The sequence below is a fragment of the Pseudorca crassidens genome, chromosome 12, assembly GCF_039906515.1.
Source record: "Pseudorca crassidens isolate mPseCra1 chromosome 12, mPseCra1.hap1, whole genome shotgun sequence".
NCBI lineage: Eukaryota > Metazoa > Chordata > Mammalia > Artiodactyla > Delphinidae > Pseudorca > Pseudorca crassidens.
Genome location: NC_090307.1, coordinates 21,597,670 through 21,615,750, shown reverse-complemented (window position 1 = coordinate 21,615,750; position 18,081 = coordinate 21,597,670). Strand labels below are relative to the sequence as shown.

Genomic DNA, 18,081 nt, shown 5'->3' with positions numbered 1-18,081 from the left:
CCCTGAAAAGAATGTACTTAAACTAATTGTAGGTGTTTTACCTCCTCCAGATTCTTAAACAACCTTCTATTCTTTCTGTTGATTTCTTATGTTCATAGATGTTTATGAGAAAAAAATCCAACTATAATATTCACCTAGACTTCCTGGCTCGTGAGCAACATTTGGATGGAAATTGAGACACACCACGGGTTTGTGACTTTAGGTGGTAGCTTTATTGACTTGCTTCTGCAAGTGGCATCTCTTACCTATTTAAAACACACCTGAGCATTGTTCTAAATAAGTTGTCCCACCCAGTTTGGAGCTGGTTTTTTGTTATTATTGTTAATGAAATACTGTCTCTGAGTGGATTTCTTTTTAAATTTATTGGATACTAAACTCAGAATGCAGAGATAGAAATAGCACCCTAAATCTTAGCTACCCCACTACTAACCATGGCTACTTTATTTATTTATTTATTTAAAATATATATTTATTTATTTTTGGCTGCGTTGGGTCTTTGTTGCTGCGTGCGGGCTTTCTCTAGTTGCGGCAATTGGGAGCTACTCTTTGTTGCAGTCCATAGCCTTCTCATTGTGGTGGTTCTCTTCTTGCGGAGCACAGGCTCTAGGCGCACGGGCTTCAGCAGTTGTGGCATGTGGGCTCAGTAGTTGTGTCTCATTGGCTCTAGAGCACAGGTTCAGTAGTTGTGGCGCACAGGTTTAGTTGCTCCGCGGCATGTGGGATCTTCCCGGACCAGAGCTTGAATCCGTGTCCCCTGCATTGGCGGGTGGATTCTTAACCACTGTGCCACCAGGGAAGTCCCACCATGGCTACTTTGGAAAATATTAGTCTATTCTGTCTAAATTTTCAAGTGTTGATTGATATGTGATGGTGGCCATGCCTAGATTTCTATAAATTCTTAATTTTTTATATTATTACTTTTGGGACCGATAGTTTCATTAATTGTGGTTACCTCAATTGGACACTTTTTCACTTCTTTAACACAACATCCTTGATTTTAAGTTTCATTTAGCCTTGGACATTATTCAAAGCCCCCAGGTGTTTTGAAAAAGTTTTGTGAAGAAAAGGCAGGGGATTGACTCCTGAGATCTTTTTGAATAAGTGAACATATTTCCCTGTACTTTCATGTTCCAGGTTTCCAGATTAAGTCTTTCACATCACTGCGCTTCCTGTCGGAACCTTCTGATGCCGTCACGATGCGGGGAGGAAACGTCCTCCTGAACTGCTCTGCAGAGTCTGACAGAGGAGCTCCAGTTATCAAGTGGAAGAAAGATGGCATCCACCTTGCCTTGGGGATGGACGAAAGGAAGCAGCAACTTCCAAATGGCTCTCTGCTGATACAAAACATACTTCACTCCAGGCACCATAAGCCAGATGAGGGACTCTATCAATGTGAGGCATCTTTAGGAGATTCTGGGTCAATTATTAGTCGGACAGCAAAAGTTGCAGTGGCAGGTAAGTGGATTTTTCCTTCTCCTCCTCTTCCTTCTCCATCTCTTCTTCTACTCCTTTTTTTTTTTTTCTTTTTGAGATTAAAAAAAACCCCTAATATTTGTAAAAACAACGTATATTTTTTAAGAAAAAGGAAAAAATGTAAAAACATGTATGTTTATTTCCTCACAGGCTTGATTGACTTTTTGCCTAAATTAGCTTGGAAAACAATAGAAGAATCTCAACAATTAACATAACATGATGAGATTTTCCAAAACAAAATTTGGTTCAAGTTGACCCACTACTTATGTGTAAGGAAGGAGTTTTCATTAATAGAAAAATATTAGAAAAATAATTTCCTAATTAATTCCATCTTACAGCCTCACTAATGATGCAAATTTGCAGTGTGTGTGTGTGTGTGTGTGTGTGTGTGTGTGTGTGTGTGCTTGTTTATTTGTTTGGGTTGTTTTTTTTTTGCCTTTAGAGCAGTGGATTTTATTTTAATTATAATGGCTATAACATATAAATCTCTAAATGAAAAATAAAAATTTGAATAGTGCTTCCAAATATCTTTATGCTTGGTAATGTATTGACTCAATAACCGAATAATAAGATGAAAAGTTTTTCTTTTTATATATATTTTGAAGTGGTGCAGACGCTGAAAGAAACAGTATTGAATGTTCTGGAATCCATGGATATTGCTCTTTTTTGCCCCACTTATTTTGGTTAGAGGGTAGCTCATGATTATTTCTTTTCAGAGGTAGACCTGTAGGAAGAAGAATTAAATTTTCCTCATTTCTGTAATGATTCAGCTAAAAGTTGGGCTTTGACTTTGTTTTTTCATCTTTTTCTGTTGTTTAATTTTGATATTGGTCACAAAACAAGGCAAATGGATCCAACCTGAAAAAAATTTAGGCCTTCAGATAGGTAAACAGGTTTGAAGGGCTCCTTTCAAACTTAATCTTCAGTTCTATTCACTTGAATGAATAGGCCGTAATGTAGTCATTTGATATGGGTTTCCTTCCCCAGGGTCCATGTAGTCTGTATACAGGAAGACTGATGAGAATGAGGACTCATTTTCAGCCATGACATTTACTAGGACAATCAGGCAGGACCACCCCACCCCTTGTACTCTTCTAGTAAAGATGCGATAAAGTTGAAATCTGAAAAAAGGGATTTTGTCAGATTATGATATAAAAAATTAGATCTCATAGATAAGCGATCAGTCCATAAATTCAACTTCCTGCCACTCTTTTATGGCTTCTTTTCCCCACCAAGGACTCTCTTTCATATTTCAGTTAAACAAGACTATTCTAGAGCAAAGATGTCCTGGCGATACAGTGGTCAGCCATCTTGGTTTAACCTGGACTGACCTGCTTTTAGCACTTGAAAGTACTGGTCCTGAGAACCCCTCAGTCCCATGTAAAACCAGAATAGTTGGTCAACCTACCTAGTGGAACCTTCCACCTTCTCTAGCAACGCTAGACTGAAGCATGGGTGCAGAGCGTCTCCTTCACTCAGGACACACATGAGGTGGCACCTGATCAGGAAAACCAAGGCTATCAGCCACCTGGGATCTCTGAGTGATGGGTGTCTGAAATGTGATTGACGAGCGTAAAGTGTGGAGAGAACTGAAATTCTATGTTAATGATGATTGATTAAAAAAGAAAAGTGGAGCAAGTGTTGAGGGTTAAGGTAAAAACTGCTTTCCTGGAATGCTCCAAATGAAGCAGAAAGGGTACAGTCTGATTTCCCGCATTTGAGAATTTCTGGACGCTCACATCCCATCCGTCACTTGCCCACAGTACAACGTAGCTCTGCTGATTTGAGTGAATCAGGCTGGTACTTTGATGCCTGTTCCAAAAGGCACACACATATGTGTGCTGTTAATGAAAATGTCCTGGTAAGTTGTGGTTTCTGTTTCCTGTGATCTAGATTCACTTTTACATGCTCTGTTTCAATGGTGAGATGAAGAATAATCCCTTCCCTGTGAGATATCAAAATAAAGTGGCTTCTTCTTTTGACTTTTGTATTCTGTACAAGGATAGGCTGGCAGATTCAGTCACTGAGTTACAATTTAATATTAGATTGTATCATTTCAAGGCAATGAGGCTTATTCACAGCCTTTTAAACACTTACCTTGCTGTTTGGCAACACAGCATATGTCAGTGTTATGTCTGCTGAGGTTAAGATTGCCAAACCACTGGAATGCACAAGGGGCATATATCTTCCCTGTAATAAAGACCACGGGCCTGATTTAATCTCATTTTTAAAACGTTAGCAGTCAGTAAACCAGCCACTCCTAAAAGGTAACAGGCAGCTTTTCTTTGGATGAGAAAAAAAAAAAAAAATCTGTTCTCTACCCTCAGGTGCTGTGTAGAGCCCATTTAATAGAATGCTTCTCTTCCATTTTTGCTTTCTCAAAGTGTCTTGATAAAAAGAAATGTGGCAAATGAAATCGGTCCTTAATCAGTCAGCTTATTTCATGCAATGATCTTGCCATACACCATTCATTCTATTTTCTAAGAACTTCTCAAGTGCTCTTTAAGCCCTGAGTACATGCTTAGCTGGAGAGGGAGAGAGAGTAGGAAAGGGAAATGAGGGGCTACCAGCCCATTCAACATCTTGTTAAAAATCTCAGTGTTACGGCCTACCGACTGTCAGTATTTCTGGGAATTGTGAGTTCTATCAATAAGGAACACCTGGGTTGTTAAATATCTATTTGAAAGCAACTTGGCCAGTACTGGCTGAAACTTGGGAATTGTATTTGTATCCAATTAGCTCTAATCTAAAATGGTACAGTATTTATCTGCATCGTGTACCTCTATTTAGCATTTCTAGATGGAGAACAGCTTGAAGAGAGGAGCACAGCCAGACTTTGTTTATATAACTTCTCCTACCACCCTCTCCACTCAGTACCTAGAAAATCATCAGACATGTTTAGTAGTTTTTCAGTAGATACTTGTTTTACCAATGAAGATGTGGGGCTTTCTGCCGTCTATGGAGAGTTTCTGGCCAATGTTCTCTTCTTCCTTCTCTTCCTCATCCACTTCTTCATTATTGACCTTGATGTGATTAGTTAAATTTACCTATGTGTGTCCCTACTCCTTTTTTTTTTTTTTTTTTTTTTTTTGCGGTACGTGGACCTCTCACCGTTGTGGCCTCTCCCGTTGCGGAGCACAGGCTCCGGACGCGCAGGCTCAGCGGCCATGGCTCACGGGCCCAGCCACTCCGCGGCATGTGGGATCTTCCCGGACCGGGGCACGAACCCGCGTCCCCTGCATCGGCAGGCGGACTCTCAACCACTGCGCCACCAGGGAAGCCCTGTGTCCCTACTCTTGATGGGCAGAGTTGGAATAATTTGATTTATATCTCAATAGTCTACAAATTCATTAACTATTAGAAGATGGACTGTGCTGGAATATTCATGCTACGTGAAAAAAATAAAAGGCATGTGTCACTTCCTTATTTCTTCCTATAACATCAAGATGAGTTTGCATCTGGCCAAGCACGTCTTCCCTCTGCCAGATGTCACCAGCTATCTGAGCCTGTATTCTCTTCCATAAAACAGACATAATAATAATCTACCTCCTAAGGCTGTGCTGGCTTTCAAATAACATCTAGGATGTAAAGCCATAGTGCAGAGTAGATTCTTATTCAATAGCAGCAGTAGTATAAAGAGACTTAATAATGGTTATTGTGTTATTACAATTATTACTACTAGGAAATGACAACTTTCAATATTCCCATGTGGTGGTACAAAAAATTTGGGGGGGAAGGAGGTAAATATAGGCTGCAAATCCTGAGCCATAAATATTATCGTCCTAGATCAGATATCTGCCTTTGCAATCCATAATTACAAACTGGCAAGACTGAATTGAGTTTTCAAATGGTTGAATCTCTCTGCAGTTTGTTGGCCAGCAATGCCAAAATCAGTTTAACTACAAAATTCATTTTTCAAAAGTTGATCTATTTTGTCAGTGGAGCCAATATAATTTGTACTGGGTCTAGACCAAGCAATAACTGCTGTCATTTTGGAAAAAAGATGCTGGGCAATCTTCTCAACCAAGCCTCCTTGATGCCCTTGCAACTGAAAAAGAGTCACCTAGGCTGGGTCTACAGGAGTTATTTGGTCTAGATTGGGAGTTTAAATAATGCTGATGTGTAAGAAAACCAGATCACTACAGAGCTCCTCCAAATAATCATGAAAGAGTCATCTTATTCATTTTCCCTGATTACACCACCACACATCCACCATCCAACACACCCACCTACCCACATGACTGCTTGCCCATCTACTTCTCCTGCAGGGCTCTTAGAAGCCCAGTTGCAACCTAAGTGCTTCCTCTGCTTGTATTCACACTCTTGGGGCTGGAAGGCGGCCAGCCTCTCCTCCCTCATGTGAAGCAACACTGACTGCAGGATACATTACAGAGCATTTGTGTCCAGGTAGATTCTCTTTGTTGTTAATTTTAAGCATTTATGTCTTGAATATTAAAACCATTGACTTGCTTTTTTTATAGTCCTTTGCTCTTCGCACAGTATGTCCATACACATTATCTCATAATGCTCAAAAAAGCCCAGTGATATAGATACCCAAAATGACAGAGAACAAACTGAAAAGAGGTAGGTGGCTTTCTACAGGCAGAGACTAGAACTCAGATTGTCTAACTCTGGCACACACTTATTCCCTTATCATTTTGCTTCTCAGTCTAAGGACTAGGTTTAAGGATACTGCGAATAGTTTCCCACTTAGTCATTTATTTTTAATCATTCAGACTCTCCAAAATAGAAACTAAGGGGAAAATTATAGTAGATTTCTTTTATCCATTTATTGCCTTGAAAATATCAACTTCTTATGGGTATAGGGGTTCAGAAGAGGCCTCCCCAAGATGTGCTACTTTGGAATGTGGATTATTTTGCGCTAAAAGCAATGGAGATCCTAGGGGCTCAAGAGAAACTACTGTCTGTCCCTTAATAACCTAGAAGAATTTAAATTGGGGATTTTTCCCAGAAAAAGAGTCATTGCCAGAGATACACTTTATCTAAGTGGCCCCATCTATATGGCAGGACAAATATCTAATTACTAAATGTCTGCTCTTCTTTATATTGTCCTGTGAGTGACCCTCCTGTCCTGGGAAGCCCCGGCCTGTATCCCACTCCTTAGCTCAGAACAGCATATATACCTCGTTTTGGTTTTCTGTCTTTGAACCTCTCACATATATGGGTTCTCTTACACCCTCATATATGTGGGATTCCTGTACGTATGAAATTAAATGTGGTATTCTGTTAATCTGTCTTATGTCAATTTAATTCTTAGACCAGTCAGAAGAACCTAGAAGGATAAAGGAAAGATTTTTCCTTCCCAACATGGGGAAACACTGTGATTTGGATGTTTTCTTCTAAGATAAGATTTTGCTAGCACAGCTGTGCGTTAAATAATGACACAAGATCAATCTCTCCTGAAATGTGGAGAACATGTGATTTTTAAAATCAGCTTATAAATAGTCTTTCTAGGGGCAAGATTTTGGTTACCTTTTATCTTTGTAAGTGGTTTTATAATTCAGGTCGAATTTGCATTTTTTTTCTTGAAAATCAAGAAAATAAAAGGCCAACTAAATTGCATTTACTTGTGTTGTTATTTCATTCAGGAGCATTTTTTTTTTTACTTCCTTATTACAATAGATGTTTCAAGATGCAAATTGTAGCACTCTGCTTTTAAATAACACAGGCATTATAATTAAAATTCCCCTGAGTTAAAAAAAAAATAATTAGTTACTTGAGGAGTAGTTTCAATGAATTCCCTTCCAGAATGCCTCCAATTTAAATGAGTTATGAAATAATTAGTGAAAGCATATTATGGTGAGAGAAGCTAGAATTGCTTCAGCAGAATGGAGCATTTTGTGAAATGATAACTTGACCTTTACGTTTTTACTTAAAAGGAAACAGAAAAAGGAGCTTGTCTTAAGAGAAGGAAGAATAAACTACATTGCCTCGGGCCACCCAAATGTTATAGAAAGGAAATAGCAAGAAAAAGTGCTCATATTCCTTTCCTCTACAAGAACAAATATAAGAATCTTGCCTAGAAGGTCAAGTTCATCCAGTGAAGCAGTTTGGAAAATGCATCCCAGTGCTCTTGAATGCTCTCAGAATTCTATTTTGGGGAAGTTTCAGTTACAGAGCAAAGTTTTACATTTTATACTGAGAGGGATATTGTTTATTTTCAGACTGGTGAGCAGTAAAATCCATTGTTCTGACTCCATAATTCTTAATGGTCTTAATTATCCTCATTTAGCTAAGTGTTCTTTTGTTTTGTGGTTAAAGCACCAGAAAGAAAGAAAATTTAAGGAAGGATTGTGGTGTTATAAGTAATTGTTGTATGTGTGCTAATCTTATAATTTTCTTTTAGTTTTATTGCCAAATAAAACTGGGATAATCACCAATATTGCCCAGTGCCTACTTACCCACATACTCCCACACCCTCAACTTAAATAATGGCATTTTAAAGAGTAGGTTTTTAGTTGCCTCCTTCCTAAGTCAATTAACTCTGCAGTAAAATTAAAATAGAAATATATTCCTGAATAAAATATGCAGAGTAGAAAGACATCGTCTGCATTATAAAAATTACAAAAGAAAACTTGACAGGGCTTTTTATAGTAGAAACATCAACAAAATAACTTTAAAAAATCTTCCAACCTTTCACTGCCTTTTCTTTATTATGAATTCTAATTCACATGACAGTGGAAATAGTAATTATTCATTCTAAAATTCAGTATCTTAAGAGCACTGTTCTTTTATTCAACTGTTAAGCTAGCTACAGTGTGATTTTTGCTGGTGCTGTAATAAAAATGAAGGGGTAATATCTAAAATAGTAATACTATTTAGTAATACTAATAGTAAAACAGTACAGTGGTAGTGTTTTAACCAAAAACTCTTTTGAATTCTAGAAGACCCCCTTGGAATACAAGAGATTTTTTTTTGTTTTTTGGGTTTTTTTTTTTTTTTAATCAATGTCAGGCTAACAAAGACTTAAATCAGAGGAAGTAAAGTAGATAGATCAAGTGGTATAACTGTAAATCTCTGATAAAATTATGATTGATAATAAATTTAATAGAGCATTTTACTTTTATGAACCTATCACTGGTACTGATTTTTTTCTATTGTTTTTTATGTCCATGCTAAAATTTATTATTTAAATTTAGTAAAGATCTACAACTTAAGATATTTATACTAGATACAAGTCTTTCTACAAAGTAAGGAAATATTCAAGCTTAAGAATGTTCTAGAAACTAAGTTAGAAGAAATCATGGAAAATCTCAGTGTATATAGTCTCTAAACTATCTTAAACTTTTCTTGTCAGGATCCATATTTAGAGATGAGAGTACTGAATACCTCAGTGAAAACATCTCCCTTTAAGAAGGTATTGCTTTTTTTTTTTTTTTTTTTTTGCGGTACGCGGGCCTCTCACTGTTGTGGCCTCTTCCGTTGCGGAGCACAGGCTCCGGACGCGCAGGCTCAGCAGCCATGGCTCACGGGCCCAGCCGCTCCGCGGCATGTGGGATCTTCCCGGACCGGGGCACGACCCCGTGTCCCCTGCCTCGGCAGGCAGACTCTCAACCTCTGCGCCACCCGGGAAGCCCCAGGTATTGCTTTTTAATAGTCTACTTTTATATTTATAAGCTATATCTATATATTCTATAATAAGCAGTCTAGTCCACTGGTCATTTCTCCTATAATTGTTAAATATATCTATTATTCGGTAGAGATGAGAATTAGAATAAGTCAGTAAGTTGATTTCTAGTGACTAGGCAGCCATTGGAATATAAGAAGGAGCAACATATTCTTAGTGTAGCAAATAACTTGTTTTGGACCTTGAATTATGAGTTTAGCATGGAACAACAACAATAAAACCATGATAAGTATTTTTGATAGCAAATAAATAATCACAGTAAATCCCAAAACCCAAATATATCTACTCATTTCACAATATACTGGGAATATACACACACACACACACACATATACACATATACATATGTGCGCACACACACACACACACACATATATACACATATACATATGCACACACATACTAAAATAGTACAATATGATATAGTATCTTCAAAGCTGCCACTCTTAGATCTACAGCTGAAAGTTCTTTGGAGACTTTCTATTAAAAGACAAAACATATTGCCTTAGTCCCAGAGGTCAGAGTGTTTTAAACCGAAAGGCAGTTTGGGAAAACTTCCCAAAGCATCTGAGAAGCAGCCCTTTTTTTGTGAGAAGCAACACATAATTCAGACAGGTCCTTAACTAGGACTTGTCTCTAAATGCCACTCAGGTACAGAGGCATCTGCTCTGACTGAGCCATATAGAGCTGTGGGACTGTGATATTGTGATTCACAAGGAGAAATTTATATTTGGTCTTTATCCCACTAATGGCACAGAGTTTCTAAAGCCTTCTGAATTTCCTAAGTGACTAGAGTGATAAGGGTGTCTTTTGTTATGTGAATGAGGTGACTTCTGAACCCCATCTAAGGATAGGGGCTCGTTGCCAGGGGAACCAACCCTGCCAGTGATGAGAAGCCTGGAACTTTCAGTCTTACCCCCATGGGCTCTGGTAGGGGAGAGGGTCTGGAGGTTGAATCGATCACTGATGTCCATGATTTAATCAATCCTGCCTATGTAATGAAGCCTCCATAAAAATCCAAAAGGAGAAGGTTCCAGGAGAATCTAGGCTGGTGAACAGGTGGAGGTGCTGGGCTAATGGTGCCTTTGGTCTCATGGGTTCCACACCCTTTCCTCATACCTTGCCATGTGCATCTCTTCCATCTGGCTGTTTCTGAGTTATGTCCTTTTATAATAAGCTGGTGATCTAGTAAGTAAAATGTTTCTCTAAGTTCTGTGAACCACTCTAGCAAATTAATTGAGCCCAGGGAGGAGGTCATCAGGAACCTCTGGTTTATAGCCAGTTGGTCAGAAGCACAGGTAACAACCTGGGCTCGTGACTGGCATCTGAAGTGGACGGACAGGGAGACAGTCTTGTAGGACTGAACCCTTAACCTGTGGAATCTGATGCTGTCTCCAGGCAGATAGATAGGTGTCAGGATCGAGTTGAATTGTAAGGACACCCACTGATGTCCAGAGAAATGCTGGTGGTGTGGGAAATCACCTTCACACACACGCATTGGAATTAGGTTCAGGAACCCAAAAGAGCTGCTCTAACTTCTAGAGGATGATGAAGTCCGACGGTTATATGCCTAACTCGGAATCTAGTGAGCTCAGGTCAGTGTGATTGTGTGTAAATAAATCAGTAGATATTGGTACAGGTAGGGGATGTGTGTGTGTAAGAGAGTCTGTGTTCTATCATCTCCCATCAGGATCTTTAAACAATTCAATTTACACTGTCTACATTCTAACCTAGGTTACCCAGAGATATTTAGACATAAATACAGAACATGCACATACACCCTTCCATTTAGATGAATCTTCTTAGCTAAGCCTCTATGTCCTGTTAGAAAACAAAATTCAGCTGAGTAAATTTAAAGATCTAATTGGTTTTACTAAATGATTCATGAATCAAGCAACATTCCATCTAGCAGATAGGAGCTCCAAGGAGCTGAACAAAATAAGAGGCTTTATAGGCAGAAGCAGAGGAAAAAGGAAATTTCTAGCAAAGAGTGGATTGTTTCAGGCAAGGTTGTCTTCCTTTGGAGGAAGTTGGGGTCTTTTAGGCAGATTATCTTACTAGTGCTGACCAAGTAATTCAGACTGACTTGTTAAATGTGTGTGGTTTAGCACAAGAGACTCCATTTTGGGCCTGTTTCTTGTTTTTTGCTGTTGTCTTCTTTAAACATAGTTTTAAATCTCTTGATGAACAGCACAGTCATAAAATCTGTTTGATTTATAATCCCTCTAATTTACTGTTCTGTTATACACATTGCTACAAATTTTATTTTATAAAAAATATATTTATCTTTTTTATTGTAACCCAAAGCTTTACTACCCTTAAAAGGACTGTTCATGAGGTTTCATTTGCTGAGATTTTTTTACCTGGAACATTTCACCAGCTAGGAATCTATTTAAGAAAATGTTTTAAAGATTAATAAAATCTATATAGCTTCAACATTAAGTTTCAGTGCTGGTTGATTTTATTGGATTGAATTTTTGTGGTTCCTCTCGCAAAGAGAAAATTTCTCCAAAGGCTGGAACATGACGTAAAAAATATTTAGTGTTTCTTTGATCTAATCATTGTTTCCAGGGGCATCCTTTGGGTCCCACAGTGCATTGGGTACTTTATGAGCGAATGTGTGGCTATTTCTTTAAGGTTATTTCCAGTTGAGTGTCAGTTCAGGAGGTGCCTTGGTTTGGAAGATGTAGTTGCAGATTAAGTAAATGTCCCCTTTAATCCTCTTCACCCCAAATGTATACATATTGTATAGATGTGGGATTTTTTTGTTTTTATTAAGAAATAGTTAACATACCATAAAATTAACCCTTTGAAAGTATGTAATTCACTCATTATTAGTACATTCATCACTACTTTCTAACCCTAGAATATTTTTATCATTTCCATTCCCCTCTCCCCTCAGACCCTGGCAACCACTAACCTACTGTCTGTCTGCATTGTTTATTTATTTATTTTTTTTGCGGTATGAGGGCCTCTCACTGTTGCGGCCTCTCCCGTTGCGGAGCACAGGCTCCGGACGCACAGGCTCAGCGGCCATGGCTCACGGGCCCAGCCGCTCTGTGGCATGTGGGATCTTCCCGGACCGGGGCATGAACCCGTGTCCCCTGCATCGGCAGGCGGACTCTCAACCACTGCGCCACCAGGGAAGCCCTGCATTGTTTATTTTTAACATAAACAAGATTATCTGATTATCCTTTAAATAGTCGCTTGTTTTTTCACTTAATGACATAGCTTAATGCTTTTCTATATCTGTTCTTACAGATCAGCCTCGTATTTTTTAATTCTCCATAGTATTTTTTGGTTTACCATTTGTATATTGATGGATATTTGGTTTGTTTCTATTTTTTTCACTTCTGTTAATAGTGCCCTTATGTATAGTCTTGTTATTTAGTGGATACTCTTCTGTGCGTATTTTTGACAAGTTCTCTAGGACGTGTACCTAGCAATGTAATCTCTGAGTCAAAGAGTATCAGCATTTTAGTAGATACTGTAGATTCAAGAACATTCTGTTAGCCTGGACCTAAACATCAGAGGTCAGCATGTGTTTTACTGCCACTGACTGAGCAAATAGAACTGGCTTCTCCTTAGCTTGTAAATATCACTGAAATCTATTGCTTACTCCAATGAGTAGTGGTGACTTAACACTGTTAATTAACAGTTACAAGTGTTTGCCTCACTTAAAAAAAAAAAATAGAGACTCTTATATACAGCATTATAGAAGAATACATCTCATCTGAGTCCTAGGATTTCCCTGGGCTGATAGGTATCTCTCCTGCTTTGTGTGAAAGGAGTCTTCTAGTACGTGTCATTTCATGGAAATGACTTGGGGTTGGGGCCTCTTTTAGGTCCAAAATGGCATTTGGTCATATCAGTGCACCACAGAAAAACGGGAACTCTTTCCGGGGGCCTAAAGGCCCTTCAGAGTCTGGCCCCTGAGTGTGCCTTTAGCCCAGTCTATAATCCTGTCCACACTCTTCCCTTCAGTTTTTATAGCAGTTTCCTACACATGCATATTCTGGTGCTCATGGCTTTGCATATTTTATTCTGTATGTCTTCCTTTTTCATCTGTTATGCTCACTCTTGCACTTTTTGTTTTTTTTGAATGAGACTGGATTCATGCAGTCCATCTTTAGGAATCTTGACCTGGTCCCTCAGGCTAGGAGAGTCTCCGTCCTCCTTGTACTCACAGTAAACTGGGCTTCCCCCATTATGGCATGGAACATGTCACACTATGTCCTTATAAAATACACACACACACAGACATACACACAACTCCTCCACTGGTCAATGACTTCATGAAGACAGATCATGTTATATCTTCTCAACTTCTCTAGGTGGGCAAACTCTTTAGAACCTGGTTAGTTATATGGCATAGCATGGTAGTCAGATGCATGAGCTTCAGAGCCAGACAGATTTGGATCCTATCTCTATCCATTCACTAGTTCTGTAAACTTGGGCTCTCTGTGGAAATGTTCTGGGCCTACTTTCCTGTTCTTAAAATGGGCCTCCTTGGGCTTCCCTGGTGGCGCAGTGGTTGAGAGTCCGCCTGCAGATGCAGGGGACACGGGTTCATGCCCTGGTCCGGGAAGATCCCACATGCCGCAGAGCCTGCGCGTCCAGAGCCTGTGCTCCGCAATGGGAGAGGCCACAACAGTGAGAGGCCTGCCTACCACAAGGAAAAAAAAAAAAAAAAAAAAAAGGGCCTTTCTTATAAGGTTGCTGTGAATGTAATCAAGAAGTGCTTAGACTTACTAAGGGCTTAATGAATGAAGTTTTGTTAGAGATAGAGAATGGCAGTACTCTTGAAGATTCCTTGAATACCCTGCAGCAAATGGGAAGAGAGAAACCCCATGAAGAAGGCCTCTTTTCCTGTGTGGGATGCATGTCTGCATGCTCTGTGACTATCTGACCTGTTTCTCATCCAAGGTCTTGTTCCCACATCCAGATGAGCTCTGTGCAAACATGTCAGGTTTTATGTGCCTGTTTAAAGCTCTTAGTACCAATGCTTTGGGGTTGATATTCCTTCCTGGAGTAAAATAATGACTACACTGGAAAGTACTTGGATAATACTCATGGTTTTGATTTTGTTCTTTGATGATATCAGAGCACAACATCTCTTAATTGTCACTTAGCAAAAATCTGAAGTAAAGTTTGTCGTGGAACCTTGAAGAGCTTTCTCTGGACCAGCAAACTTCAGGACTCTTTCTCCTTCTGGGAGGACATATGAACTGCAGACTGACTGGTTACCCTCACTGGTCTTTAACCTTTCATAAAAGTAAATGATCATTAGAGATATAAAAATATTACTTAGGTTAAGAGATTCTTGTTAATGATATGACTTGGATTCACAGTTGTGTTTTCGTATAAATCTTGATTATTTGTAACTGACTTAGAAAACTATCCCCCATTGTATGTTTGTTGTCTACTTATATTCAGAAATGCAAGCAGTCATCTTATTTTGCCAGAGGATTGGAATTTGTTTCCTCCAAATACTGAGCTATCATTTCCAAGTCTTTTTCCTTCAAAATTTGTGTACTAGACGAATGTTTCTCTTTAAAAAAGGCTTTTTGAAATGCTCGTGGAAATTATTTAAGTGATTGGCATCATTTATGTTGCCTTTGTAGCTGCTTCATTTCAGCCCTTTCCCCATCGGAACTCTCACAACTTAACATGCCTTCAGAAAGTGTGAATAAGATTACACGATAATGCTGCCTCAATATGCATTTCAGTGCTTTGGAAAGGAAGTGTGAGCGCAAAGCTGAGAATATGTGTGTTCAGCCTGGTAACAATAAAAAGGATGTTTATCAATGAAAGAGAACCATAAATGGTGCCACACTTCGGAGGAGGAAAGCAATTTGGTGAAGTGAAGGATGTTAAATGTTTTAATTTTCTTCTATGACAGTAAAATCTTGTAAAACAAGGTGACATTAAATTTTCTATACTGTAGCGGCTCCAAGAGCCTGTCAACATTTTCATTATAAACTCTATTTTCAGAGCTTTATAGCTTGGCTTTAAGAATTCACTCTGGCCTGACATTTGGAGTGCAAGGTCTTACCTGGGGAACATGTGTTTCACATGTTTTAAAAATTATGAGTTTATGCACTTCTCAGCTTATAATGAGTAACCTTTTCATACTTTTGCACTTGGCCTTCTGTACCTCATAAATCAGAGGCAGAAGGCTTACATGTGGTAGGTCACCGATGGGGGAAAAATATCTACAAATGTCGTCAACACAGGTCAGGGCTGCTGATTTCCATTACTAAGACTCACTGCCGTACTAGTCACTCAGTCCATCGTATACAAAGCAGAAAGAGCTCTGTCACGTTGCCCTCACCATTTTAGACTCCGCCAGATCTCTACAGAGAAGACTCTCATTGGAGAATTCTTAGTCCCCAGTCTGTTTATTTCAATATTTGTATTAGTTTGTGGATGATGTTAACACCTTTTCTTAAAGCTTCCCAACATTCATTCTAATCTTGTTGGTTTGCTATTAAGTCTTCTTTGTGGTTGTGTGCGTGTTTTCCCTTTCTATCATATTTAGCGCTCAGTAGGGTTTCAGTTAATATATAATAATACAGATACCATTTTTACACTTTCGAATATCTGCAGTTAAATCTCCTAAAAACTTGCTGTTTGGAAGGTAACTCGAAAAGAGGGACAAAGGACAAGGAAGCAGTGGAAGAGAAAAAGACATGTTGTCATTTGGTATCTGGCTTTGAAATGTCTTGAGGACTGACGACTTAGTATGGCTTCCCCAAAAGAACAAACACGGGCCATCTAGAAAAATGTGGAATGCCTTCCATATAAGGCATGGTACCAAGACTTCAGTTCTATGTTGTTTCAGGAGATTTCTAGGAAATCACACTTCCCGACATATGTTAGCATTATTCCACTCACCTAATTGCAGTATATTTTCATACAGCTGTCAAATTCAGGTTAAAATGTGGCAAGCACCCGGGGTATAATCCCAACACTTGTTTCCATTGTATGAGGACCAACTTTTGTGCCAGTTTCCTGAAAATATTTATATTCCTCACAACCACTCACTATGAATGTCCCTCAGCAGGAGACTAAGAGACAGATGGTCTAAATAATTTGCGCCACAACTAATGAATGTCCAAGGCTGGTTTAGAACCCAGGTCTTGCAGACCCCAGAACCATATTCTTTTCTCTAACTCATCATGCCTTTCTTTATGTGTACAAAGACATCTGTTTCTATTTGCATTTTTCTATCAGAATCATGCTATGCCTAACCCTATAAATGACTTACATTTTCCAGTGAAAAATGTTAAGATATGAAGCCTGGACCTCCAAATCTAAAAGAAAAAAAAAAAAAATGAAGGATCAAATGACTCTTCAGTGGTCAAAGTTTAAACCAGGAATCTGCTTTGCTCTGCAATTTCTCTCTTATCTCACAGTTAAGTCTGTCCTGTCCTTCTCTTTAGTCCCATTGCACTGGATGGACCTGCATCTATCGAGTCATCTAAGATGGAAATCTGGGTGATGTAATTTCTCTCTCTCTCACCTACAACATCCTTGTCCAATAACTAGTCATGTCCAGTCTCAAAGAAACATATATTTTAATTTCTTTTGAATAGACTTACTTTTAAGGACACTTTTAAGTTTGTAGCAAAATTGAGCAGAAGGTACAGAGAGTTCCCATTACCCCCATTTCTCCTCACACACATAGCCTCCCCCGCTATTAACATCCCACATCAGAGCAGCACGTTTGTTACAATTGATGAGGCTACACTGACACATCATTATTACCCCAGACCCATAGTTTACCTTGGAGTTCACTTTTGGTATTGTACATTCTGTTGGTTTTGACAAATGTATAGTGAAATGTATAACCCCTGACAACCACTCATCTCTTATAGTCTCCTTAGTTTTGCTTTTTCCAGAATAGTATAGTTGGAATTATATAGTATGTAGCCTTTTCAGATTGGCTTCTTTCACTTAATATGCATCTAAGTTTCCTCCATGTCTTTTCATGACTTAATAGCTGTTCCTTTTTAGCACTGAATGATACTCCATTGTCTGGATGTACCACAGGTTATTTATCCATTCACCTACTAAAGGACATCTTGGTTGCTTCCAAGTCTTAGCAGTTATGAATAAAGCTGCTATAAACATCTGTGTGCAAGTTTTTGGGTGTACATGAATTTTCAGTTTATTTGGATAAATACCAAAGAATGTGATTGCTAGACTGTGTGGTAAATGTATGTTTAGTTTTGTAAGAACCTACCAGACTGTCTTCCCAAGTGATTGTACCATTTTGCATTCCCACCAGCAATGAATGAGTTTCCTTTTGCTTCACGTCCTTGTTGACATTTGATGTGGTCGGTTTTCTCGATTTTGGCTAGTCTAATAGGTGTGTAGTGGCATCTCATTGTTGTTTTAATTTGCAGTTACCTAATGATATATGATGCTGAACATCTTTCATGTGGCTATTTGCCATCTGTTTATCATCTTTGGTGAGGTGTCTGTTCAGATTTTTTACTCACTTTTTAACTGCGTGGTTCTTTCCCTTTTTGTTGAGTTTCCAGAGTTCTTTATGCATTTTGGATACCAGTCCTTTATCAAATTAGTGTTTTGCAAACATTTTCTCCCAGCTTGTGGTCTTCTCATTGTCTTGACGATGGCTTTCACAGAGTAGTTTTTAATTTTAATGAAGCCCAGCTTATCAGTTATTCCTTTCATGGATCATTCCTTTAGGGTTGTATCTAAAAAGTCATCACCATGTTCAAGATCATTTAGGTTTTCTCCTATGTTATTATCTAGGGGTTTTATAATTTCGTGTTTGACTTTTAGGTCTATGATCTATTTTGAGTGGGTTTTTGTGAAGGGTGTAAGATAGGTGTAGATTCTTTTTTTTTTTTTTTTTTGTAATGTAGATATGCAGTGTGTTCCAGCACCATTTGTTAAAAAGACAATGATTTCTCCATAATTTTGCCTTT

At 38.6% G+C, this 18,081-nt stretch overlaps 1 protein-coding gene across 1 annotated transcript in view; it reads left to right on the top strand.

Annotated features, from left to right (window-relative positions):
- Positions 1-18,081, top strand: part of LOC137204225 (netrin receptor DCC-like) — a 549,964-nt gene that overhangs the window by 405,184 nt on the left and 126,699 nt on the right. The window contains exon 2 of the mRNA XM_067701462.1: positions 1,135-1,455. Coding sequence (XP_067557563.1) covers positions 1,135-1,455 — 321 coding nt within the window. The remainder of the gene's footprint in view (positions 1-1,134; positions 1,456-18,081) is intronic.